Source organism: Ruditapes philippinarum, unplaced genomic scaffold, assembly GCF_026571515.1.
Source record: "Ruditapes philippinarum isolate M1 unplaced genomic scaffold, ASM2657151v2 ctg2032_1_1_1_1, whole genome shotgun sequence".
Taxonomy (NCBI): domain Eukaryota; kingdom Metazoa; phylum Mollusca; class Bivalvia; order Venerida; family Veneridae; genus Ruditapes; species Ruditapes philippinarum.
Genome location: NW_026861727.1, coordinates 113,448 through 140,549, shown reverse-complemented (window position 1 = coordinate 140,549; position 27,102 = coordinate 113,448). Strand labels below are relative to the sequence as shown.

General features: G+C 36.6%; 1 protein-coding gene across 1 annotated transcript; it reads right to left on the bottom strand.

The window, feature by feature from the left end:
* Positions 1 to 1,934: 1,934 nt before the first annotated feature.
* LOC132716608 (cytochrome P450 2C23-like) lies at positions 1,935 to 4,496 on the bottom strand. Its single transcript, XM_060699917.1, has one exon. The coding sequence runs from the start codon at positions 4,365 to 4,367 to the stop codon at positions 2,865 to 2,867; it is 1,503 nt and encodes a 500-aa protein (XP_060555900.1). The 5' UTR covers positions 4,368 to 4,496; the 3' UTR covers positions 1,935 to 2,864.
* Between the last annotated feature and the right edge of the window lie 22,606 nt (positions 4,497 to 27,102).

Here is a 27,102-nt window from a genome sequence, read left to right as displayed (position 1 = left end):
TAGCCTAGTGGCGACAATAGATCTACCAATGCGAAAAGTTGGCAACAAATTTTGCCGTCACTTCCGTGCCAACTGATCATGGTCTGTACTATACGTTATTCAGTCAGTACATATTTTGAAATCCTCCCATAAACAGGTGAATGTCTTTGTCCTGATTTAAACATGGATTTTTTTTTGAGAAAATAAGAATCTCTAAACCCTGTAAACATGCAGTGGTTGGGTCAACCACGGAAAATCGTCATAGGAAAGTCGTTGTTGGGCCATGGTTGGCCCAACACTAATAAACATGTACTATAAATGCAGTTGTTGGCCCAACGTCGAACCAACCATAAGTTAACGCCAGCGACTTTTCTGCATTGGCCCAATAACGATAAATATATACTTTAAAACAGATGTTGGGCCAACGTTTGACCAACTATACATTTTCGTCAAATATATTACTGCACCTGACCCGAAATTTATTTTTTTAAAGACAGATATGCATGTAGATATTTTACTGTACATGTATATAAACAGTACACTGCAATGAGTAAAGACTAAAGTTTATAAAAAAATTTGAAGCCATGTTTCAATTAATATTGTCACATTCAAGAAATACTCATATAAATTAAATGAGAAATGTAAGAAATAATTACTTTAATATACAAAATTATGATGCATGTATAGAAATCATTGTTTGATTAAAGTACACAATATTGTACACAACTGACTAACATGATTCATTTGAATTAAAATATATATAAATAAATACAAAAAATGCATTCAGATCTGTAATTATGTAAAAGATTAATACAGAAAATGGAATTATATTTTATAATGTGTATATATTATGAATAATGGCGGTAAAGGCGGAAAGAGTTAAGATTTTTTTTACCCGTGCAAAAGTAAATTAAGTTCAGCTAAAAGAAGTATTGAGAACAATAGCTGCATATGAGACCCTGTAAGTATTGTTATAAACTGATATAACTGTTTGTGTGTGTATTATAAATGATATGATCTGAGATTAGTTTATTTGAAGTGTACGATAAATATTTGCCAGTACTATGTAATACATATATATGTCATAGGATATATATATATATATATATATATATATATATATATATATATATATAATATATATATATATTATATATATATATATATATATATATATATATATATATATATATATATATATATATCCTATGACAAGATTACTGGCTAATAACAGTCTTCTGATGTCACTTAAAACGTATGTTTATGTCGGAAAACGAATCTCACCCTTCCTCATTTCGTCTTAATCCGTCGAAATATTGATGGACCTGATGGAACACCGTAATTACAAGTTTAAAGGTAGTATAGCCTCTCTACTGGTTGTATATCATAATACTATGGCAGACCATTATCGCCAAAGCTACGCTTTTAAAACCGAACAAACAGGACTTAGCTTTTCTACGATTTTAAGCATTCTTGTCTTGCAAAAATGTTACTATCCAAAAAAAAAATGTTTTGCTCGCGTAGCAGATTATAATTCTAACTAGCGCTCCAACAATAAAACAATAAATTTTAAATAACATATATATAACAAGTATCCATGGCTTGACAAGTATATTCCACAACATCGCGAAATTTCTCATGTTTCTTATCTGTTTGTGAATTAATTACATTCTAGGAATTGAAAGAAATAAACACTTGAAACTACATTTATATAGACGTATTATCAATAAGATAAAAGTACATGTACAAGAAACATTATACTATCTACATAACAAATACAGGTTACCATAGAAAAAAAAACTTGATATAGATTCTTAACCTTTGTAAATATATATGGCTTAATATCTATGAAGGGTATGTGCGTACGTGCGTGCTTTGCAAGCGTGCATGCGTTTACGAGCAAGCAATCGAATGAGTTACCTGTGTTGACAAAAACAAAAACAGATAACAACACATATAGTAACATATATTTATTTTCTCGTGAATATGTAATTTCACAAACTGAGAAGCGTAACTTGAAACAAGTTTTGGGACTTATTCAAAAATAACTAAAACTTTTCACAACAATAAGAATTATAACGTCTTGTCAATGAATAAAAAAAATCCAGTATAAGGTCTGATTGTTTAAAAACTTTTTACTGGGGTTGCCTGACATTACGGGACAAAAACAAATATGTTGTTTTTGTGTGTGTGTGTGTGTGTTTTTTTTTTCGAGATTTGTAAGCCATACCATGTAGTCTAGACCAATAACTTGTGTGCATATTTTTAGATCATTCCCTTGTCCACTTTTTCGAGAAATAATCATTTTTATTGAACAAACCCAAAAATAAAAACCGTTGAAACGCCTTTTACTGAGATAGGGCTAAAATCGCACAAAACTCGGACAATCTATTTTATTCTGAGTATATTTCTTCATTTTTCCTTTGCAGATTTTTCAATTTGAAGTAGGCCTACTTTACTTAAACTGTGAAAAAATTTCAATGTTTATAGGCTTTTTGACTTTTGTTTAAAAATGAATATTTGAAAACTAAATTGTTGACAATCATGATCGCAAGCAATATGAAAATAAAATGTTATATAAAATAATATAAATTCAGATCTGAAATAAGTATGAAATTACAACTTCATTCCTAACGGTAAAATGACGTCACCCTAAGCGTGCCATTGTACAGCACGCGACTCATCTGGCACCCCCATGCCAGATGAAATTTCCGGCATGGGTAAAACACACGGAAAGGCCAGTCTGCTATGCAAGAATATATTGGACTTTGCAGGGTCCAATACTGGAATTAATTATGTTGGCTGGTCATATTGAAAGATGTTTGCCTTCATTTGGCAGTTCGACTTTTCAACTTAGTTCGTACAAAGAATGTCAGTGTAAAAGTTTAACGTTTTTCAACTCTCATTTTAAAATTTAAAGGAGTAAATGTAAGTCCAAGTTCTCCTTTCTGGTCTGGATATTCATTATTATGTTCAGGTAAAAATTTCAACTTTTGAACAAGTCCTGCCGAAAATAGAAATATTTCGATAGTTGCCAAAGTTTCTCCCAAACATGACCTTGGGCCGAGTGAAAATGGCACGAATTGTTTTGGAATTATGACGTCATTTCCTGCCGCGTTCAAAAATCGTTCAGGTTTGAATTCTTCGGGATCTTCCCAGACGTCAGGGTCTTTGAGAGCGGTACTGAGGACAGGAATTATTGTACAAATTTCTGGTATAACATATCCCCGGAATAAGGTGTCTTGTTCAACAGTATGAGGTAATGATAACGGCACCACGTGAGAAATTCGGAGTCCTTCCAATATCACTGCCTGCATGTACGGCATTCGATTTCTATCTCCGATTGATAGTGCCTCGTTTCCAAGTACATTTGTCATTTCAGCATACAATTTTTCCTGTATATGCGGATTTCTAATAAGGTACAATAGTATCCATCTTATGACAGATGCACTGGTTTCGCTTCCTGCTGTTATTAATTGGTGCGCTGCTATTTTCATATCTTTCTCATCGAAAGTACTGTCGGTTTCGTTACTTTTGTTTGCTGCCATTTTCTCCAAGTAACATTCTACAAACGTCTTTCTTTGTGTGCCTTTCTTTTGATTTTCAAACTTTTCAATCCGTTTTGATAAAAAGTGCATTTCTGCTGCATAGTCAACCCTACTTCTTTCGATACCTAAAATGTCTCCAGGAACATGTTCTAAAAACGGAAGGCAATTGAGAATAACTTCTCTTGCAAGGAATCTTTTCGACTGGTCTCGTACTGTCTTTTGAAACCAATGCAAGCCTTCATCATTTAGATCGAATCTATATCCGTACACGACTTGAAATATCACATTCTGAAGGCTTGAGTTCAAGACGCGCTCTATATCAAATGGCTGATCAGACTTAAGTATTGTTTCTGTCAAGTCATTTACCTCGAACTCTACTAAATGTTCGAGAAAACCTTTATCTTTAAAACAAATTTCTTGTAAAGTAGATATTGCAAACTTTCTACCTTCCTTCCATATTCTTCCTTTCGAAAAGAATAGTCCTTTTGTGTGTTGATCTTCTTCTTGATCGAAACTTGGCAGAGCTCTGAACATAAATTTGGACCCTTTCTTTATCAACGCGTCATGAATTACATCATAACCATTTAGAAACACGAAAAGTTTACTTCCGGTATATAGTCCAAAAACGTCACCATACTGTTTCCGAAGTTCATTTAATCTGCCCAATATATCTCTCGTAGCCAACGATGGGAGATTTCCGACAATGGGGAACAAAGCTGGTCCAGGCGGCACTCCTTTTTGACGTCTTGTGTTTATATAAACTAGGAAAAATGTCACTAAAAACACTAAAGCTGTCGTTAAAATGCTGTAATCCGTTTCTTTGTAAAGTGCTGAATCCATTTTTAGCTCTCTTTACACGTCTATTTCCAATTTACTACAAGGTTAAACATTATAATACGTACCTCTATGTACTTTACGAATGTTTACGAATAGCAAACAGTCAATTCGCTCGAGTAAACACGCTATACCGAGTGCTCTTTCTCATATTACAAATTATGCCGATTTGATTGTTGTTGTTAGGGGGGGGGGGGTGTATTATGTTGTTGTTGTTTTGTGTTTTTTTTTCCTGTTTTTTTTTTCTTTTTTATGGAGGCGCGAAGTGGTTGCACACATGCTTTACACGAGCAAAATGGTTGCAAATTTGAGAAAATGGCAACCGAGTTATAAAAAATTGTGACACCCGCTCGAATTTTGTCAAGTTATTTGGTTTGCAGTTTTGTTTTGTTTTTTGTTTTTGTTGGGGGTGGTGGGGGGCGGTCTTTGGTTTTTTCTTTGAAATTTTTTAATGTCTATTCATTAAAGCAATGCTTATGACATTCTCAATTTTTGGGAACGTATCAGTTGCCTAGTATCTCATTTGACATACAAACTTGTAATGTATATATTTTGAGATTTAATGGCTTTTCTTTTCGTTTTCCCCCCACTCATTTATTCATATTTGACTTGACTTGGGCTTAATTATGTCTAATTCATGATTTTAAGAGACTTTTTGTTCATATTTTCTTTTATATACAATTTCAAGCATATGAAATATACAATCGATAGTTGGTGCTTAGTGATATAGCTTAGTCTCCAATGTTCTATTTATAATTTTACTGAAAGCGGCTATACAGTATTAAGTTACGTACAAATGCACTAGCTGTTTATAACTGTATTGTTGAACAAATAGAATTATATCAAAATAAATTCAGAAGACACTATCTACTTAAGGTATACGTATGTAGATCGTCGCAAAGACTTTTTAGTTCAGATTGTTTTTTCCTTTTTTGTGATCTCGATAAATTTTAAGAAAATAAAGCATGTTTTGAAAAGAAATATAAATCAAAGCACAGAAGGTGCTGAATTTGTTTGGATCTCAGAATGTCAGAAATTTAAGGATTATTTAAACCAATTTGTTTTTGTATAGTGTCACCAATGCTTTCCGGCGTTTTAATTGTAGTAAATTGGCTATAAGACTAATTGCAACACTGATATTCAATCCAATGTTTATTTGACTTACTTTAAACAATTTGAAAAAAAATGAGTTACCTTAACTGGGATTTGAACTCCAGACCTCTCGCTGCGCAAACCCCTCGGCCACGGTGAATTTATACATTAAATGCCTGAAGAAAACCATATTATTCTAATTTAGGCCCGGAAGACCAACACGGCATATGGGTCGGTTTGACCGAGCCTGTTCATGGACAGTTATGTTAATGCAAACTACCGTCCACGCCCCTAGTACCGGCCCCCCAATTAAAAAATGCATGTTTCCTAAACGAGAAAACAAAGGGCGGAACTTAATAAAATGGAATTTTGAAAGGGGATCTTTTGATGTATATCTTGTCTTTTAAACTATGCATGTTAAATATCATAGTTAACTTTTAAATCAAAATTATAGGTTTGAACGCACACTGATAGTTATCAAAAAATTACACGGTCGTTTGTTCCTGAATAAGAATAATGAATTTTTAAAAGACTAATTGTTTTCCATATTTCATTGTTTAAAGAAGGTTAGTTATCTCAGAAATATTCTAGACGTTGATTTTCATTTTATTTTGTTTCGTTTGATATCTTTGGTGTCATATTTCGTCCACAAAATTTCGCTAGAACGAGGGGAGGTGCGTTCAAATATGAATACAACTGGGTCGCTCGTTAGAAGTGCTTAACAAACAGTGCAACAATAATCATCCCAATTCTTTAAAATACTCACCACCATGCGATATACAAAGTTTTAGACTTTAAGTTTTAATCCAATTTATAGATGCGTTTTCATAATCTTTTCGAGGTATTCTGTTCAGACACTGGAAAATAGCCGAACCAAGATTTTTTTCGCGTTTTATATTTTCTTCCAGCAAGGTGTTTTTTGAGCCTCAGAAATAATAAAAAAGTCACATGGGGCAAGATCTGGCGTAATAAGGAGGGTGAGGAAGCTCGACAACCTTTTCCTGTTTCAGATATTCTCGTACAATGGCCGCTTTGTGTGACGAAACATTGTCATGCAACAACCTGACACCACGGAGACCAGTTGCTGGCCGACGGTTTTCGAAAAAAAAATCTTAAATTTACGAAGAAACCTGCTTTTGTTATTTACAGAGAACTGGAGATTTCCTTAAAATTGCAGCGTTATAATGTACAACACAAGTGTATAATGTTGCAGTCTCGGTTTGATTAAACATGTTTATGAGCATGATTGCTAAAGGCGTGCTACCATCCACGCCCCTATCACCTGCTTAGGCAGATATGAGCCGCGTCACGACAAAACCAACATAATGCGTTTGCGACCAGCATCCGCGCAGTCTGATCAGGATCCATGCTGTTCGCTTACTAACTCTATTACAAGTGGTGAAACTGACAGCGAACAAAATGGATCCATGCTGGTCGCAAACGCACTATGTTGGTTTTGTCGTGTCGCGGCTCATATATCAATATTTAACTATGATATGTTACTGCACGATCAAATTTTGAACTTACTCTGCCTGCTGCTTAAGGTATTATTAAGACCATTCATAACAAATAGTTTATAAAATAGTTGATCACCCACAAAAACAAGAAATAAGAAACGGAAATAACTTCATATTAGTTACTACTAATTAAGAAATTCAGGTTTATAAGTCGTATGGTGAGCGATTTTAAATTTTCATCATATAAACTGATTAACGCAAAGACGGTTTTCATTAATGATGACCTAATGATGAACAGCGTTTTAAATGATGAAAAGCAATGGCCTTAATCAGGTCAGTCAACTTCGTCTTTTATGATATCATTAATCACATTAAATGACTGTTAAATGCTTCATATAAACAAAGTTGGTTCAGTACATGGTTGATTATAGACAACACTGGCTGAATAGAGGTAAACAGAATCCTTAAAGAACAAAACGGCAAAATCAAAACGGCAAAATAAAAAAAAAATGTTGTAAGCTCGGTTTGAATCAGTGGCCAAAAGCCATAAGCTTAAAGAACGTCCAAAAAGGCAAAATAGAAAATTGTTGTAGGGTCGGTTTTAACGAACCTATTCATGAACGGAAGTGGTAACTGCATGTCGACTGTCCACGCCCTCTAGCACCGGAACATGTATGTTTTGTAAGAAGAGTTGTATACATATAAATAGGTAAACGTATCCGTTTTCATTCATATGAATTAATAAAATGACATAACAACTTTTGAAACGAAAACTAAAAAAATCCTGAACAAAGTTTAATGTAATTTTTCAAATTCGATATAATATGTGAGAACTTTTGTACAGTGCAAAAATTAAAATCAATGGCGTATAAACTAAAGCATAAAATAAAACACAGTTCCCTTATTAGCTTATATTCGTATATAATGAAAAGTAGATATGAACATTTCTTAAAACATGATTATTATATGGTTATATATTGTAAAAAACTCAAGGAAATAATAACAGCTTAACTATGCATCGTTAATTCAAAACGCTGGCCTACTCAACATTGTGAACAATGATAGAAATGAGCTGCGTCACGACAAAACCAACATAGCGCGTTTGCGACCAGCATGGATCCAGACCAGCCTGCGCGATCAGGATCCATGCTGTTCGCTTACAGACCCTTTAACAGGTACTGTAGAGAAACTGATAGCGAACAGCATAGATCCAGATCAGACTGCGCGGATGCATGCTGGTCGCTAACGCATTATGTTGGTTTTGTTGTGACACGGCTCAAATAATGAATTGTCTTTCAGTGCAATAAGGTAAAGCGTGAATAAGTCTAGGCAGATCTCGGAAACGATAACTATACCCAGTATGTCGATTCTTACTTTAAACAACTAGTGCTTTTAATTATGATAATGTTTTACTTGTTTGCAAATATCATAATATATCATGTTTTTTTTTTTAAACGTCATATCCTGATTTTACGTTTTAAACATATTAAACTTTAGGATTTTTTTTAACCCAGACATATAGCTTTTACACTATCATAATCTGCTTTTGTTCGTCTTCCGATTTCATACATTGGCTTTTAATTATTCATCATGTCACATTTTATGGGTAAACAAGTAGTATTGCCATCTCAAACATCAGCGTAAAATACAAATGAGCCGCGTCATGACAAAACCAACGTAGTGCGTTTGCGACCAGCATGGATCCAGACCAGCCTGCGCATCCCCGCAGTCTGATTAGGATCCATGCTGTTCGCTTACAAACCCTATTACAAATAGAGAAACTGATAGCGCAGGCTGGTCTGGATCCATGCTGGTCGCAAACGCATTACGTTGGTTTTGTCGTGACGCGGCTCAAATGTAGATTGGATGAAAGGCGATAAAAATCAAATAATCACAATCCCTCTGTTTATCCATTTCTTTATAAAGATGATGAGTTTTGCAGGTGCATATAGTTTGTTCTACTTTGCATTATTAGTTTTATGTCACTTGAAATGACTTTCAATAGTTAGGGTCATGAAAATTATTGTTTTTTTCTAAAAGCTTTTCTCGACTGACATTTTTCACATGTCATTCTTTGGAAAAAATTGACTGTATTTGTTATGTTTTAACATATTTCAACATATTTAATATGTGTTGTTTTTACCTCTCCTGTGTTGTTCTTTTGTGATAAGTTTTTGCCATTGGTAAAGACCCATTCCAGCCTGAACACTCATGCAGTCTGACCAGGCTCTATACTGTTTGTAGCTCACGCCTTGTATTTTGATGTATAAATGCATTATTATATAAATAACACATGGGTTTGTGGGTAACAGTAAAAATATCATCCCGAGGACATACTATAATATTAGAGATATTATCTCGTGGCCACGAGTTATTATCTCGTGGCCACGACTTATTATATTGAGACCACGACTTATTATATTGAGACCACGACTTATTATCTTGTGGCCACGACTTATTATCTTGTGGCCACGACTTATTATCTCGTGGCCACGACTTATTATCTTGTGGCCACGACTTATTATTTCGGGACCACGAGTTATTATCTTGTGGCCAAGATTTATTTCAGCCAATGAAAATGGTCGTTTTATCTTGAATAAAAGTTAACATCACTATGACGTACAGTAAAAACTCGCTAATGAGACCAATGAAGGGACTTTACAAATCTGGTCTTAATAGCGGGTTGGTCTCATTAATGAGTTTGGTCAAACAGAAAACCAGGCAATATATTAAGGTGTACCATGTACTGTACACATGTTTAATTCTGGGCTAACCTATTTCAAATGAGAATATATTACGCATACATTATTATTTTTTTTATTTTCATTTATTTTCTTTTACTTTTTAACATTATAAAATTTTTAAACTTCTTTAGATGTACAAAATGTATTATGAATGTCTTTAAACACAAACATATTTTTACATTCTTGTTAAAAGAATGACATGACTTACTCAATTAAATCACCATTTTACTACAAAGCACATCGACCAATTAACCTTTAATTATTTTCACTGTTTTCATCGCCGATAACAACTTCAAAAACCTAATCGTATCATGTTTATGTTTGTTTAAAATTATGGAACGAAAGAGATAATGATAGCAGCAACACCTGTTTTCTGTTCAATATTTTGTTGTTTTAATCCTCCAGTTATGACATTAAAGGTGTGAAATTAAGAAATTATCGACATTATTATTGATCATTTCCGGGTTTGATACAAAGTAACCTTGACCTCTGCCGTAAATTGGATGTCGTTAAATGTCGTTAAACTAGGACATCTGTTGTTTACACTACGTGTCAAAAAGATTTCAGCAATATACATGCATGTCAATATCAAGGTGAGAAAGTGCCCGCGGTCGTATTTATGGGTTTCTAAATGTACAGAATTTACGAAATGGGACTGAATTTACTGGTCGTATTACGGAATGACGGGGTGGTCTCAAAATCGGGGTTAGCGACCATTAAAATAAAGAATAAAAAAATCGGGTCTTTGAAAAATCGTTCGTATTAGCGGGTTGGTCTCGAAAACGGGGTGGTCGTAAAGCGGGTTTTTACTGTATATCACACTTGCCATAGATTCACAAAAGCTCCGGGGACGTTTAATAATTATTATTGTACCCCTTTCTTGTATGGTCAGGTGTTTCGTGTTTCCTTTTTTTTAAAGATATACTATGCTTAAATTTGATATTAGAAAGTATTGATAATTGTTACACAGTCTCTTTGTAAACATAAAATAGTGTGCGAGTTGTGGCCTGTGAGTCAGTGTGCGAGTTGTGGCCTGTGAGTTAGTGTGTGAGTTGTGTCCTGTGTGTCAGTGTGTGAGTTATTTCCTGTGAGTAAGTGTGTCAGCTGTGGCCTGTGAGTCATTGTGTGAGTTGTGTCCTGTGAGTCATTGTGTGAGTTATGTCCTGTGTGTGAGTGTGTGAGTTGTGTCCTGTGTGTCAGTGTGTGAGTTATTTCCTGTGAGTAAGTGTGTCAGCTGTGGCCTGTGAGTCATTGTGTCAGCTGTGGCCTGTGAGTCATTGTGTGAGTTGTGGCCTGTGAGTCATTGATTGAGTTGTGTCCTGTGTGTGAGTTGTGTCCTGTGATTTATTGTGTAAGTTATATCCTCTGTGTGAGTTGTGTCAATTGAGTCATTGTTGGAGTTGTGTCCTGTGAGTCAGTGTGTGAGTTGTGTTCTTCGAGTAAGTTTGTGCGCTGTCAGTTTGTGAGTTGTGTTCTGTAGTCATTGTATGAGTTGTGTCATGTGAGTCATTGTATGAGTTGTGTCATGTGAGTCATTGTATGAGTTGTGTCCTGTGAGTCATTGTGTGAGTTGTGTTCTGTAGTCATTGTGTGAGTTGTGTGAGTTGTGTCCTGTAGTCATTGTGTGAGTTGTGTCCTGTAGTCATTGTGTGAGTTGTGTCCTGTAGTCATTGTGTGAGTTGTGTCCTGTGAGTCATTGTGTGAGTTGTGTCCTGCGAGTCAGTGTGTGAGTTGTGTCCTGTGAGTCAGTGTGTGAGTTGTGTCCTGTAGTCATTGTGTGAGTTGTGTCCTGTGAGTCATTGTGTGAGTTGTGTCCTGTGAGTCAGTGTGTGAGTTGTGTCCTGTGGTCATTGTGTGAGTTGTGTCCTGCGGTCATTGTGTGAGTTATGTCCTGTAGTCATTGTGTGAGTTGAGTCCTGTGGTCATTGTGTGAGTTGTGTCCTGTGGTCATTGTGTGAGTTGTGTCCTGTAGTCATTGTGTGAGTTGTGTCCTGTGAGTCATTGTGTGAGTTGTGTCCTGTGAGTCAGTGTGTGAGTTGTGTCCTGTGGTCATTGTGTGAGTTATGTCCTGTGGTCATTGTGTGAGTTATGTCCTGTAGTCATTGTGTGAGTTGTGTCCTGTGGTCATTGTGTGAGTTGTGGTCCTGTGGTCATTGTGTGAGTTGTGTCCTGTGGTCATTGTGTGAGTTGTGTCCTGTGGTCATTGTGTGAGTTGTGTCCTGTTGTCATTGTGTGAGTTGTGTCCTGTGGTCATTGTATGAGTTATGTCCTGTAGGCATTGTGTGAGTTGTGTCCTGTGAGTCATTGTGTGAGTTGTGTCCTGTGGTCATTGTTGTGAGTTATGTCCTGTGGTCATTGTGTGAGTTGTGTCCTGTGGTCATTGTGTGAGTTGTGTCCTGTAGGCATTGTGTGAGTTGTGTCCTGTGGTCATTTTGGTGAGTTGTGTCCTGTGGTCATTGGGTGAGTTGTGTCCTGTGGTCATTGTGTGAGTTGTGTCCTGTGGTCATTGTGTGAGTTGTGTCCTGTAGTCATTGTGTGAGTTGTGTCCTGTGAGTCATTGTGTGAGTTGTGTCCTGTGAGTCATTGTGTGAGTTGTGTCCTGTGGTCATTGTGTGAGTTGTGTCCTGTGGTCATTGTGTGAGTTGTGTCCTGTAGTCATTGTGTGAGTTGTGTCCTGTGAGTCATTGTGTGAGTTGTGTCCTGTGAGTCATTGCGTGAGTTGTGTCCTGTGGTCATTGTGTGAGTTATGTCCTGTGGTCATTGTGTGAGTTGTGTCCTGTGGTCATTGTGTGAGTTGTGTCCTGTAGGCATTGTGTGAGTTGTGTCCTGTAGGCATTGTGTGAGTTGTGTCCTGTGGTCATTGTGTGAGTTGTGTCCTGTGGTCAATGTGTGAGTTGTGTCCTGTTGTCATTGTGTAAGTTGTGTCCTGTGAGTCAGTGTGTGAGTTGTGTCCTGTGAGTCAGTGTGTGAGTTGTGTCCTGTGGTCATTGTGTGAGTTATGTCCTGTAGGCATTGTGTGAGTTGTGTCCTGTGGTCATTGTGTGAGTTGAATCCTGTGGTCATTGTGTGAGTTATGTCCTGTGGTCATTGTGTGAGTTGTGTCCTGTGGTCATTGTGTGAGTTGTGTCCTGTAGGCATTGTGTGAGTTGTGTCCTGTGGTCATTGTGTGAGTTGTGTCCTGTGGTCATTGTGTGAGTTGTGTCCTGTGGTCATTGTGTGAGTTGTGTCCTGTGGTCATTGTGTGAGTTGTGTCCTGTGGTCATTGTGTGAGTTGTGTCCTGTAGTCATTGTGTGAATTGTGTCCTGTGAGTCATTGTGTGAGTTGTGTCCTGTGAGTCATTGTGTGAGTTGTGTCCTGTGGTCATTGTGTGAGTTGTGTCCTGTGGTCATTGTGTGAGTTGTGTCCTGTAGTCATTGTGTGAGTTGTGTCCTGTGAGTCATTGTGTGAGTCGTGTCCTGTGAGTCATTGTGTGAGTTGTGTCCTGTGGTCATTGTGTGAGTTATGTCCTGTGGTCATTGTGTGAGTTGTGTCCTGTGGTCATTGTGTGAGTTGTGTCCTGTAGGCATTGTGTGAGTTGTGTCCTGTAGGCATTGTGTGAGTTGTGTCCTGTGGTCATTGTGTGAGTTGTGTCCTGTGGTCAATGTGTGAGTTGTGTCCTGTTGTCATTGTGTGAGTTGTGTCCTGTGAGTCAGTGTGTGAGTTGTGTCCTGTGAGTCAGTGTGTGAGTTCTGTCCTGTAGTCAGTGTGTGAGTTCTGTCCTGTAAGTCAGTGTGTGAGTTGTGTCCTGTGAGTCATTGTGTGAGTTGTGTCCTGTAGGCATTGTGTGAGTTGTGTCCTGTGAGTCATTGTGTGAGTTGTGTCCTGTGAGTCATTGTGTGAGTTGTGTCATGTCAGTCAGTGTGTTAGTTGTGTCCTGTGAGTCCGTGTGTGAGTTCTGTCCTGTTAGTCAGTGTGTGAGTTCTGTCCTGTAAGGGCATAACTCACACAATGACCACAGGACATAACTCACACAATGACTCACAGGACACAACTCACACAATGACCACAGGACACAACTCACACAATGCCTACAGGACACAACTCACACAATGACCACAGGACACAACTCACACAATGCCTACAGGACACAACTCACACAATGACCACAGGACACAACTCACACAATGACCACATGACATAACTCACACAATGCCTACAGGACACAACTCACACAATGCCTACAGGACACAACTCACACAATGACCACTGGACACAATCACACAATGACCACAGGACACAACTCACACAATGACCACAGGACACAACTCACACAATGACCACAGGACACAACTCACACACTGACCACAGGACACAACTCACACACTGACCACAGGACACAACTCACACAATGACCACAAGACACAACTCACACAATACCTACAGGACACAACTCACACAATGACCACAGGACACAGCTCACACAATGACCACAGGACATAACTCACACAATGACCACAGGACACAACTCACACAATGACCACAGGACACAACTCATACAATGACCACAGGACACAACTCACACAATGACCACAGGACACAACTCACACAATGACCACAGGACATAACTCACACAATGACCACAGGACACAACTCACACAATGACCACAGGACACAACTCACACAATGACCACAGGACACAACTCACACACTGACAACACGACACAACTCACACACTGACCACAGGACACAACTCACACAATGACCACAGGACACAACTCACACAATGCCTACAGGACACAACTCACACAATGCCTACAGTTGTGTCCTGTAGGCATTGTATGAGTTGTGTCCTGTGGTCATTGTGTGAGTTGTATCCTGTGGTCATTGTGTGAGTTATGTCCTGTGGTCATTGTGTGAGTTGTGTCCTGTGGTCATTGTGTGAGTTGTGTCCTGTAGGTATTGTGTGAGTTGTGTCCTGTGGTCATTGTGTGAGTTGTGTCCTGTGGTCAGTGTGTGAGTTGTCTCCTGTGGTCAGTGTGTGAGTTGTGTCCTGTGGTCATTGTGTGAGTTGTGTCCTGTGAGTCATTGTGTGAGTTATGTCCTGTGGTCATTGTGTGAGTTATGTCCTGTGAGTCATTGTGTGAGTTGTGTCCTGTGGTCATTGTGTGAGTTGTGTCCTGTGGTCATTGTGTGAGTTGTGTCCTCTGCAAGCATTGTTTTTGAGTTGTGTCCTGTAGGCATTGTGTGAGTTATGTCCTGTGGTCATTCTGTGAGTTGTGTCCTGTGGTCATTGTGTGAGTTGTGTCCTGTAGGCATTGTGTGAGTTGTGTCCTGTGGTCATTGTGTGAGTTGTGTCCTGTGGTCTTTGTGTGAGTTGTGTCCTGTAGGCATTGTGTGAGTTGTGTCCTGTGGTCAATGTGTGAGTTGTGTCCTGTGGTCATTGTGTGAGTTGTGTCCTGTAGGCATTGTGTGAGTTGTGTTCCTGTGGTCATTGTGTGAGTTGTGTCCTGTGGTCTTTGTGTGAGTTGTGTCCTGTAGGCATTGTGTGAGTTGTGTCCTGTGGTCAATGTGTGAGTTGTGTCCTGTTGTCATTGTGTGAGTTGTGTCCTGTGAGTCAGTGTGTGAGTTGTGTCCTGTGAGTCAGTGTGTGAGTTCTGTCCTGTAGTCAGTGTGTGAGTTCTGTCCTGTAAGTCAGTGTGTGAGTTGTGTCCTGTGAGTCATTGTGTGAGTTGTGTCCTGTAGGCATTGTGTGAGTTGTTGTCCTGTAGGCAGTGTGTGAGTTGTGTCCTGTGGTCATTGTGTGAGTTGTGTCCTGTGAGTCAGTGTGTGAGTTCTGTCCTGTAGTCAGTGTGTGAGTTCTGTCCTGTAAGTCAGTGTGTGAGTTGTGTCCTGTGAGTCATTGTGTGAGTTGTGTCCTGTGAGTCATTGTGTGAGTTGTGTCATGTCAGTCAGTGTGTTAGTTGTGTCCTGTGAGTCCGTGTGTGAGTTCTGTCCTGTTAGTCAGTGTGTGAGTTCTGTCCTGTAAGTCATTGTGTGAGTTTTTGCCTGTGAGTCATTTTGTGTGAGTTGTTTCCTGTTAGTCATTGTGTGAGTTGTGTCCTGTAGTCAGTGTGTGAGTTGTGTCCTGTGAGTCAATGTGTGAGTTGTTTCCTGTAAGTCAGTGTTTGAGTTGTTGCCCGTGAGTCCGTTTGTGTGTTGTTGCCTGTAAGTCATTTTGTGAGTTGTTGCCTGTGAGTCATTGTGTGAGTTGGGTCCTGTGAGTCAGAGTGTGAGTTGTGTCCTGTGAGTCAGTGTGTGAGTTGTGTCCTGTGAGTCATTGTGTGAGTTGTGTCATGTCAGTCAGTGTGTTAGTTGTGTCCTTTTAGTCAGTGTGTGAGTTGTGTCCTGTGAAGTCAGTGTGTGAGTTGTGTCCTGTGAGTCATTGTGTGAGTTGTGTCATGTCAGTCAGTGTGTTAGTTGTGTCCTGTGAGTGAGTGTGTGAGTTGTGTCCTGTGATTCATTAGTGTGAGTTGTGTCATGTCAGTCAGTGTGTGAGTTGTGTCCTGTGAGTCCGTGTGTGAGTTTTGTCCTGTTAGTCAGTGTGTGAGTTGTGTCCTGTGAGTCATTGTGTGAGTTGTGTCATGTCAGTCAGTGTGTTAGTTGTGTCCTGTGAGTCCGTGTGTGAGTTCTGTCCTGTGAGTCATTGTGTGAGTTGTTGCCTGTGAGTCAGTGTGTGAGTTGTTATCTGTGAGTCATTTTGTGTGAGTTGTGTCCTGTGAGTCATTGTGTGAGTTGTTTCCTGTGAGTCATTGTATGAGTTGTGTCCTGTAGTCAGTGTGTGAAATGTGTCCTGTGAGTCAATGTGTGAGTTGTGTCCTGTAAGTCAGTGTGCTGGTTGTGTCCTTTTGAGTCAGAGTGTGAGTTGTGTCCTGTAAGTCAGTGTGTGAGTTGTTGCCTGTGAGTCCGTTTGTGTGTTGTTGCCTGTGAGTCATTTTGTTAGTTGTGTCCTGTGAGTCATTGTGTGAGTTGTGTCCTGTGAGTCAGGGTGTGAGTTGTGTCCTGTGAGTCAGTGTGTTAGTTGTGTCCTGTAGTCAGTGTGTGAGTTCTGTCCTGTGAGTCAAAGTGTGAGTTGTGTCCTGTAAGTCAGTGTGCTAGTTGTGTCCTTTGAGTCAGTGTGTGAGTTGTGTCCTGTACGTCAGTGTGTGTGAGTTGTTGCCTGTGAGTCCGTTTGTGTGTTGTGGCTTGTGAGTCATTTTGTGAGTTGTGTCCTGTGAGTTAGTGTGTGAGTTCTGTCCTGTTTAGTGTGTGAGTTGTGTCCTGTGAGTCAGTGTGTAAGTTGTGTCATGTGAGTCAGTGTGTGAGTTGTGTCCTATGAGTGATTGTGTGAGTTGTGACTTGTGTGTGAATTGTGTCCTGTAGTCAGTGTGTGAGTAGTGTTATGAGACAATGTGTGAGTTGTGTCCTGTGAGTCATTTTGTAAGTTGTGGCCAGTGAGTCAGTGTGTGAGTTGTGTCCTGTGAGTCATTTTGTAAGTTGTGGCCAGTGAGTCAGTGTGTGTGAGTTGTGTCCTGTGAGTCAGTGTGTTGAGTTGTGTCCTGTGAGTCAGTGTGTGAGTTGTGTCCTGTGAGTCAGTGTGTGAGTTGTGTCCTGTGAGTCAGTGTGTGAGTGAGTCAGTGTGTGAGTTGTGTCCTGTGAGTCAGTGTGTGAGTAGTGTCATGTGAGTCAGTGTGTGAGTTGTCTCATGTGAGTCAGTGTGTGAGTAGTGTCCTGTGAGTCATTTTGTGAGTTGTGTCCTTTGAGTCAGTGAGTGTATAGTGTCCAATTACAAACGTCTTGAAAGAGTGTCAGTAATTTTATTGGAGTAGCGGGGGATCGAACTCGCAACCCCTAGACTTGTAGTCACACAGTGTTACCACTACACCACAGCGCCCGCTCTGATTTATAACTATTTTGGAAGTCTTATATATATTATTGTCCAATAAATTGAGTAATGATATTAAATTTTCACACCTAAATAGTTAATATAGCGGTAAGGTCTAAAGTGTTTTACAACGGCTGATATTCGTATCCTTGCTCGAGGGGTTATGATAAAGAACTTTACACAAAGAGTAGTAAAAAGAAAACAAGTAAGACTGTTTACAAGCAAAAGAAATAAACCATACCAGATAAAAGCCATGTTCTATTAATTAGAAAATTAACAATAAGTAAGCTGAGTGTTAATGATAAATGATGGTTTGAGACAAATCTATTAAATCAAGTTTCACTGGTTAAAAATATTTCTGTTGGCGGTAATTAGGTGAAAAGAAAACAGTTAAAGCAGCATACATTCAAACTCATGCAAATTTTCATAAAAGTCTTGAAAATTTAATGTAAATGAAAGGTAAAATATTTACTGTGAGATTCAGTTGGTTATTCGCGGGAATACCAAACCAGAAGATATTTTGTAATTCAAGCTTACAACATGTTTACCCTCAAAACAGAAAGTACTTTTCCGGAATAAATAAAACGGATATAAAGCAAGATAGATGTGTTCTTCAACATTGAAACTCCCTGTTTCCCTATGTCCACCCGCGGACCCAGTTGATAATTCGCGCAAATACCGAACTACCTTCTACAAGGTAGTTGGTAATTCAGAAACCTCTGAAAAACAGAACTATTTTTCTGAAACAAATGTTACGATGAAATAACAAGATATATGTTTTCTATAATATGGTAACACCCCCTTCACTGTAAATTGTCCAGGGGACTCAGCCTGTTATTCGCGTGAATCCCAAACTACCAATCAGAACGTAGATGGTTGTCCCAATATAACATGTATTTCTAAAAAAAATATATGACAAGATAAATGAATTCTACCAAATGGTATCACCCGTCTTCCTGCGTCGACCAGAGGACTCAAACAATTGGTCGTTTGCGCGAATCAGCAACATACTGAATAAAATTGGTAATTCGAACTTCTGGTTTAAAAATGAATGATATGTTCCAATATTTCATTCTTGTAATAATATATTGAATTACCAACTAACAGCTGTTTAATAGTTGGGAATTACGAATAACCAACCACCAGCTAGGTAGTTGGTTATTCGAATATTTAACTACCAAGTACCTACCAAATTGACGCTCATTTATGATAAAGTATAGGTACATTGTGTAATGATTATATTTCTGTTTGCCGTGGCTACAAAACAACATAAGCATACTTCAGTCACGTTTCAAAATAAATTTAAGAGCTCGGTTATAAAAACTTATGCTGTACAAAAGAAGCGAAAGTACAGGGATAATATACGAGTATTTTGTTTATACTGGAATCAATGGATACCGGCTAAGATACAAACAGATGCCGGATTCTAAAAGAAAACATTCGCTCATTTTGAATGCTTATAATTGCGTGTTTCTTATAGATTGAAAAGGAAACAAGGAAGGTCAAAACTAGCCTATGGTTACATTATGCCTAAGACATGATCTTCATTTTTTATAACGGAGTGAAGTTTCTTTTTTGTAATCTAAAAAAAAGAAAAGTTGACCAGCCACCGACTTTTTTTCAAGCCAGTAAAGGAGTGACAAATGAAAGACTGAAAAACTCGCACCAGTCCAATCCTTTATCAAATCCATATCACACTCCATCTAGCCTCGTTTTCAATTTTGAGACTCTAAAATCCATATAACATCCTTTTTGTGATTGAAATAACAAAGTTCTGTCAAAAAGTTAAAAATGGTGGTGCGAAATATAGAGGTCAGTTAACATGGTTGAGAACAATACTGTTTTTATTGGACTACTATACAACTGCAAAATCTTGTAAAACGCGGCTAGCGACTCGTCCAATACAGTTTTGGCAGCTGTGTATTTTTGCAATATAATTCAATATTGTACTCAACAATGTATAATCACCTTATAGTACGAATCAAGCTTCAAGAAGATAATGTGACTGTCATCAATGTGAACATATCACACATCGAACAATATTTAAAACGAACAAGGGTGTCGTTCTTGTTTCAGAAATGTTCAGATGTACAGAATGTAAAAACACATCATACATTTTAAAACACATAATAAACGACGGGACCCAGCTGGTTACCCGTATGAATCCCCAACTACTTACCAGAAGGTAGTTGATAATTCGAACTTTATTCGTCAGCCGGCCGACGTAGTCAGACAGGGCGGTACCATTTGGTAGAATTCATCTATTTTGTTATATATCTGTTACTTGTATTCTGATTTTTTTTATATTTATTTTTTTAGAGAAATACATGTAATGTTCCAGTAACCAACTACTTTCTGAATGGTAGTTAGGGATTCACGCAAATAACCAGCTGAGTCCCCTGAAAGGGAGATTGTGAAAGGGTTGTTATCATATTTTAGAAAAGACAAATCCCGTTATATAACTACGGTTGCAAAGGGATGACATTAATTTTGCAGTTTTGCAGTTTTATTTTATCTCGTGGCTACGACTTATTATTTTGAGGCCGCAAGATATTATCTCGTGGCGATGAGTTATTATCTTGTTTTCAGCCAATGAAAATGATCGTTTCATCTTGAAAGCAGCTTCCTGTTCATAGGTTATTGATTCCTTTATTCAAGTTAAACTTAACTTAGAAATTCAACCGGTTGACGTATACTTTTAAGGTCGCTGATTCAAATAACTTGCCCCTTTCTCCATATTGATTCGAATCCCGTCAGAGACTTGTATATATATATGGTTATTGTTGTAAATATGTTACGATGCCACAATGATAAATGACTAAATTTTACGGGTTTTCTGAGTATCTTTCTTTATTTTAATCAAAACTGACATATATATGTTTCATAGACATATGTCAATAATTGACCAATGTGAAAGAATTATAAATCATAAAAGAATTATTCTTTTGATATCTCCGGTTTGATTGCTACTGCTTTGATAATGCTAATGCCAATTTTACGTTTTATAATTTTGCTTCTGCTACTGCTACTGCCAATTTCACTTTTTATAATTTTGCTATTGCTACTGCTGTGCTACTGCTTATGCCAATTACAACGTTTTATAATTTTGCTACTGCTACTGCAAATTTTACGTTTTATAATTTTGCTACTACTACTGCCAATTTCACATTTTATAATTTTGCTGTTGCTACTGCTATGCTACTGCTAATGCCAATTTACGTTTTATAATATTGCTACTGCTACAGCAAATTTTACGTTTTATAATTTTGCTACTACCACTGTCAATTTCATTTTTTATAATTTTGCTATTGCTACTGCTGTGCTACTGCTAATGCCAATTTTACGTTTTATAATTTTGCTACTGCTACTGCAAATTTTACGTTTTATAATTTTGCTACTACTACAGCCAATTTCACATTTTATAATTTTGCTACTGCTACGACAAATTTTACGTTTTATAATTTTGCTATTGCTACTGCCAATTTCACGTTTTATAATTTTGCTACTGCTTCTGCAAATTTTACGTTTTATAATTTTGCTACTGCTACTGCCAACTTCACGTTTGATAATTTTGCTACTGCTAATGCAAATTTTACGTTTTATAATTGTGCTACTGCTACTGCCAATTTCACGTTTTATAATTTTGCTACTGCTACTGCAAATTTTACGTTTTATAATTCTTCTACTGCTACTGCCAACTTCACGTTTTATAATTTTCGTTACGGCTACTGCCAACTTCACGTTTTATAATTTTTTGTTACTGCTACCGCTTGCTTATACTGCTAACTTCCTACCGGTGATTATCACTTATAAAATTGAGTGTATTTTATAAACAACTCTATCTATAGAAGCTTGATTCTTCAGCGTTAGGACTATTAGATGAGAATTCAGATATGGCCAATAAGTGATGACAAGACTCTGCCCAGTGGACATGTTAATGGGATATATACAGATTATAGTGTGATAAGTCTCTGGGTAAATACGTAGGAAACTACTGAAGTCAATCTACGTTGGTGCGACACGCCCCTCCGATTAAAGTTATTGCCTGTGTGATATCAACTTTTGTTCAAAATGAAACGACCATTTTCATTGGCTGGAATAAGTCGTGGCCACAAGATAATAAGTCGTGGCCACGAGATAATAAGTCGTGGTCACAAGATAATAACTCGTGGCCTCAAGATAATAAATTGTGGCCACGAGATAATAACTCGTGGCCACGAAATAATATGTCGTGGCCACAATTTAGATAATAAGTCGTGGCTTCAAGATAATATCTTGAGGCCACAAGTTAATAAGTCGTGGCCATGAGATAGTAAGTCATGGCCACGAGATAATTTCTTGAGGCCTCAAGATAATAAATAGTGGCCACGGGATGAGATAAAACTACAAATGTCACCTCTATGCCACCGTATATATGTAAAAATCATAATAACCAGTATTTAAATGGCCTCGACATTTTCCTGAAACATGAAAAGGAACAGTAACACATCTGATTTGTTACTACATTACTGACTTTCTTCCTTTATTTCTTCAAAATTATCAATTTTTGTCTTCAGAACTCTAAATGCTATTCATACAAACCGATTCACATGCATGCGAACGATTGTGCTATCTGTTGTCTTTATTACTTCAGACAAACTTGTCTAGTGTACACCAAATAAGTTCATGTTTTGTTTTGAAGGGTAACAGTTCATCATAATCTAAGAGTAGTGATTACTTTTATTCTGGTTGTATACCATGTACATGTATGAACATGTTGTCGAACAGAGTCTAATATAAATCAAGGATGGAAATATGATCATTAACAGTGAACAAATTTCGGTATGTTGACCACCTATTTCCCTATATGTCATGAGCAAAACATACGAACTTTTATTCCAATACCGTTTGATCTATACAGCAAGAAATGTGAGTTCTTTATTAGGTGGAAAGTAGGTCAACTTCTCTTGTAATGCCATCGGGGGATTTCTTTTTATTCGTTTTGGAACCCACATATAGAAGACTTTCTTTTGAATGTGGTAAGTATTGAGTAATAATCATTTCCCTATTAGGAATGTACCAACATCCGCTATCCAGCAATGACCAATAACTTTATGTGGAATGCTTTGCCTCGCCCTTGTGTTCTTGACCTATTGGGCGTTTTACTTTTGGGAACTGCGAAAAGTGGGGAGGCGGGGTGCGAACTAAATTTTGTTTAAAACATCATGAGACCTTAATCTAGCGTTTTTTTTTAAATAAAAATTCCCTATAATTTTTTTAATGTTCACCTTCATCATGTTTATGTAATTTTATCATCAGTTTTATGTAGACCTACTTGTGCACCATTGTATAATTTTGTTAAGCCTTATCAAATATTTCAAACAATTGCAAACTGTTGAATAATTGCTTATGACAATATAATATTTATTAAAATATCTATCAAGTTATTTGTATTTATTTCTTAGTAAGCATAATGAGGTTTTTTCAAAAATTAATTTCCAATGTCAACGTGTTTTTCTCTATATGTTTATTGCCTTGGTTTTTTCTTAAAATTCAGATCAACACACTCAATTTTTAAATGTCAAGAAATATAGGTTCAGGTGGTATTCAACATTATTCCTTATTAGTAAACATGTTGTTTATTTCAAAGAGATTAGCAACATAATTCACAAACATTATCTAATATTTATCCGTAATCTTTGAGTATACATTTTACTTTAATTTCCAAATACTTTCAAACAATTGATTTGTTAGATGATGAACAGACCCGAACCTGCGATTTTCACGTATTGTGTTGCCATTTATTTATCGTAAAATATGCTGCTCAAATATATTTTCCTACATATACGCATTAAGTTTAACAGGCACTTTCAGTTGTTTGTATCATTGGTCTTAGATGTCGTGTAATATGATATATCTAACAAGAAGCATTTAATAAAATACTCGGCCGAGGCTTTTACTTGCTTTTAGTTCGCTTTTACTTGCAAATCATTTTGCATTTTTGTATTCATGAAGAAATTTTTTATTCAAATTTAAATATCTGAAGAAATGAACTAGAAAGTAAAAACAAAACATGAGAAGCTTAAGAGAGGAAAGTTTGTTACTGGAACGCCTTACGGTTAATTAAAAATTTGACGCGTAAACTATGGATTTTATATATGAGCCGCGTCACGACAAAACCAACATAGTGCGTTTGCGACCAGCATGGATCCAGACCAGCCTGCGCTTCCGCGCAGTCTGATCAGGATCCATGCTGTTCACTTACCAACTCTATTACAAGTAGAGAAACTGATAGCGAACAGCATGGATCCTGATCAGACTGCGCGGAAGCGCAGGCTGATGTGGATCCATGCTGGTCGCAAACGCTCCAAGTTGGTTTAGTCATGGCGCGGCTCATATATTATTTTACTTATTTCAGAATAGCTAATGAGATTCCTAGATCATAGTTTGTAATTTTTAAATAACCATGGAAATTCTCTCACTTATATTCAATTCTCCCCAGTAAATTTTACAGAAAGTCAGACTGATTTTAGCCAGCCTTCGGCCGAGAAAAAGCCATATACGTAAAAGTATAGTATATTTATATCAATTTGTATTCCAAGAAAGAGATATGTTTAAAATAATGCTAATATACTGGTGCCCGATGTAATAAATGTTAATACAGACATAGTACCATGGAGTCTTCTTCACATCAAAGAAATGAGATTGTAAATGAAAGGCGATAGTCACGCCCATTGTAGCCGACATAAATAATTCAAAATCTTTAGAAATATAGATTCGTTGTATTTATAGGATATTTATTGCTCAATATGATAAGAAAATAGCATAGTGATGTTTACAACTAAAATTAAATGTCCGCCCTTAGCTTAAAATAGATGGTCTAGACGAAATAAATAGCTGCCCTTTTCGAGCATATGTTTTATTTCATTTTTTGTAAAAGTAATATAATTAGAAATAGACTTCATAATATACGTATAGTTTTTGTTCCTTAAATTGTCCATAGATAGAACAAAAATGTTGTAGACAAATTAATATTAAAATGCGATATGAACAGATCCTCTAGAAAACATTATATAAAACATTTCTTTTTCACGGATGAAATTATTTTCTCACTTCGAAGAAGCAAACAATAAGTTTTGTAAAATCAAACTCAAAATAGCATATCATGTAAATCAAAATAAAATTTATATACCTTTTGACAGAGCAAGCAAGCATTTTTATACATTGGAACATCAGAAAGATATAAGAGATACTTATATTTAATGTACCCGTTGTTTTTGTATGTCGAAATTATGTTTTATTTTAATGTGTTTGATCACGTGATATTATTTGATATAGATGAAAGTTAGACATGTTGAAGACATGCAAAGTACATTTAAATCGTTGTTACTAAAATTTGTTAAGCCACTGCCTCAATATTCATTTTATTCTTTGAACATAATTTTCTAAATGAAGATACTTTAACACAAAATAAGATTTAAGTGTTAGTTGTTGGACCAACAATGGTTAATTATACACACCTTATTGAGTTAATTAAACAAAATCACCGTGTTTTGTTTTACTTCAAGAAAATTGTTAAGCAGTTAGCTGCAACAAAGGAAAACTTATTTCCTTTGTCATTGCTGGGGCTTCTCAATAGCAGGTATTGTGTGCAATTAAACGCGTAGGATTACTTTATAACAACGTCCGAAAATGCTGTAGATTTAAGTTAAAGACATTTGTAACATCATAATTGTAATTTTAATTGACCGCCTAGCTTTTAAAACATTGACCAATTCAAGTTTAACACATCAACTGCATAATTCGGCTATGCTGCTAACTTACAAACAATGAGCTTGTTTGTTACGGTACTTTGATATTTATACACATCACTACAACAGTTGTAAAGTGCCATGTGGCAGCCGTAAATAGTCGCCCCGTTCTTCACTTCAGTGTTACATTTTTCTGATACTTCGTGATCATTGAGTCCAGCACTTTTAAGTGTTGAAAATTGTGTTCCTCTCAAGCCGGTGCTGGATGGCGTGTGGGATGTTGCACCTTTTCAATATTCATTATTAACACTGTCAAATCGGGTCTGCAATTTGCATGTAATTTGTGTTGATTTTAATGTTTCCGAGAGAACACTTTTTTCCCCAGATATTGAATAATAGACTTAAGTTCAATGGGGTCCATTTGTCTTAATATATGTGTTGATCACATATTTTGTATGTTGAATTTTATTGGCATACTACAACTGCTTCCAAATGTACTTCAAAGTCAATGACCCTTTACCATACCTCAGTGTTCAAAATACCTGTTTTATAAACAATACACTTACCTAAGATCAGGAGATTTTTTTCATATAGAATATCAAGCAAACACACGTCCAATCTTAGTAAGCAAGCTATTAAACAACTTGAACAATTAAGTTACTAGTCATGTCCATGTAACAGGAAACGTAAAAAACTTCACACAAGTATAAGATACTTACTTCACGAATATCAAAGTGGAATGAAGTGTGTTTGATTATTTTGATATCACGATTTTAAGAAGCATCAAAGAGGCATCAAAGGATACCTATGGATGGTCTTCATCTTAAATGATAAAGATGAAATAGATCAGTCAAAGATCAAATATCATTATCGGTTTTATCAGCTTTATCTTTTATCATCTCTCTAATCACCTTAATGACCATTGCATGTATCATTAATACAAAAGACATTAGTGCATCACTAGTTTCACAGATAGTTGACTTAAAGGCAAAGGCGTTTGATGGTTCATTGTAAATGAATAATCCCTCCCTAATGACGAGGACGAATTTAAATGTCACCACAGCAATAAAGGTGGGGTAAAAAGCACAACAATTGCTTAAAAAAGAAATCTAAAAAACAACAGAAATCTTTAAAGTGTCATGCGATTCTTTGTATCATAACAAACATGTATTCATTTATTGTGATTTCGTTGACCTTATCTGTAACATGTAGAAATATCAACAAAACATATGAATTACAGTAAAGTATCATATATTTTTACTAGAATATATTTTGACTTGTGTTCACGTGCCGAATAATCACAAAAGGACCGTGCAATGATTCATATATCATATTATACTCATAATAAAATGATAATATTATATTTGATGAAAAAAATAAAATTGTTTAACTTGAATAATATTTTAGTTTGTTTGGATCAGATAAATCATATAACGTTCAGGCGTTGACAAGACTTCTTAGCTGAAATTGTTAAATTGTAAAAATGCTAAAAGCATTTAAATTTGTTAGATTTTGTGAGTAAGAAACATAACTTTTGGAATGGTATTATATGTTTGGCCTTTTTAACATTACATAGTTAACGGTATGTTTGTAAAAGAAACGACAACAGGCAACTTTATAGATTCGTACAGAAATGGGTAAGAAACTCAGAAATTCTTTTTCTCCTGCTAACAAAATGATACAAAATGTAAAATATTTTTGAAAATTTCCTTATGTATGATGGCGTTATTATGTTATTATCTGTTGGATCAAATACGGAGAACTAAATTTTCTGAAACTGTTACATGTACAAGCTACTAACATTTACATGATGTTGGCATCCAAAAAGAAAACACCAA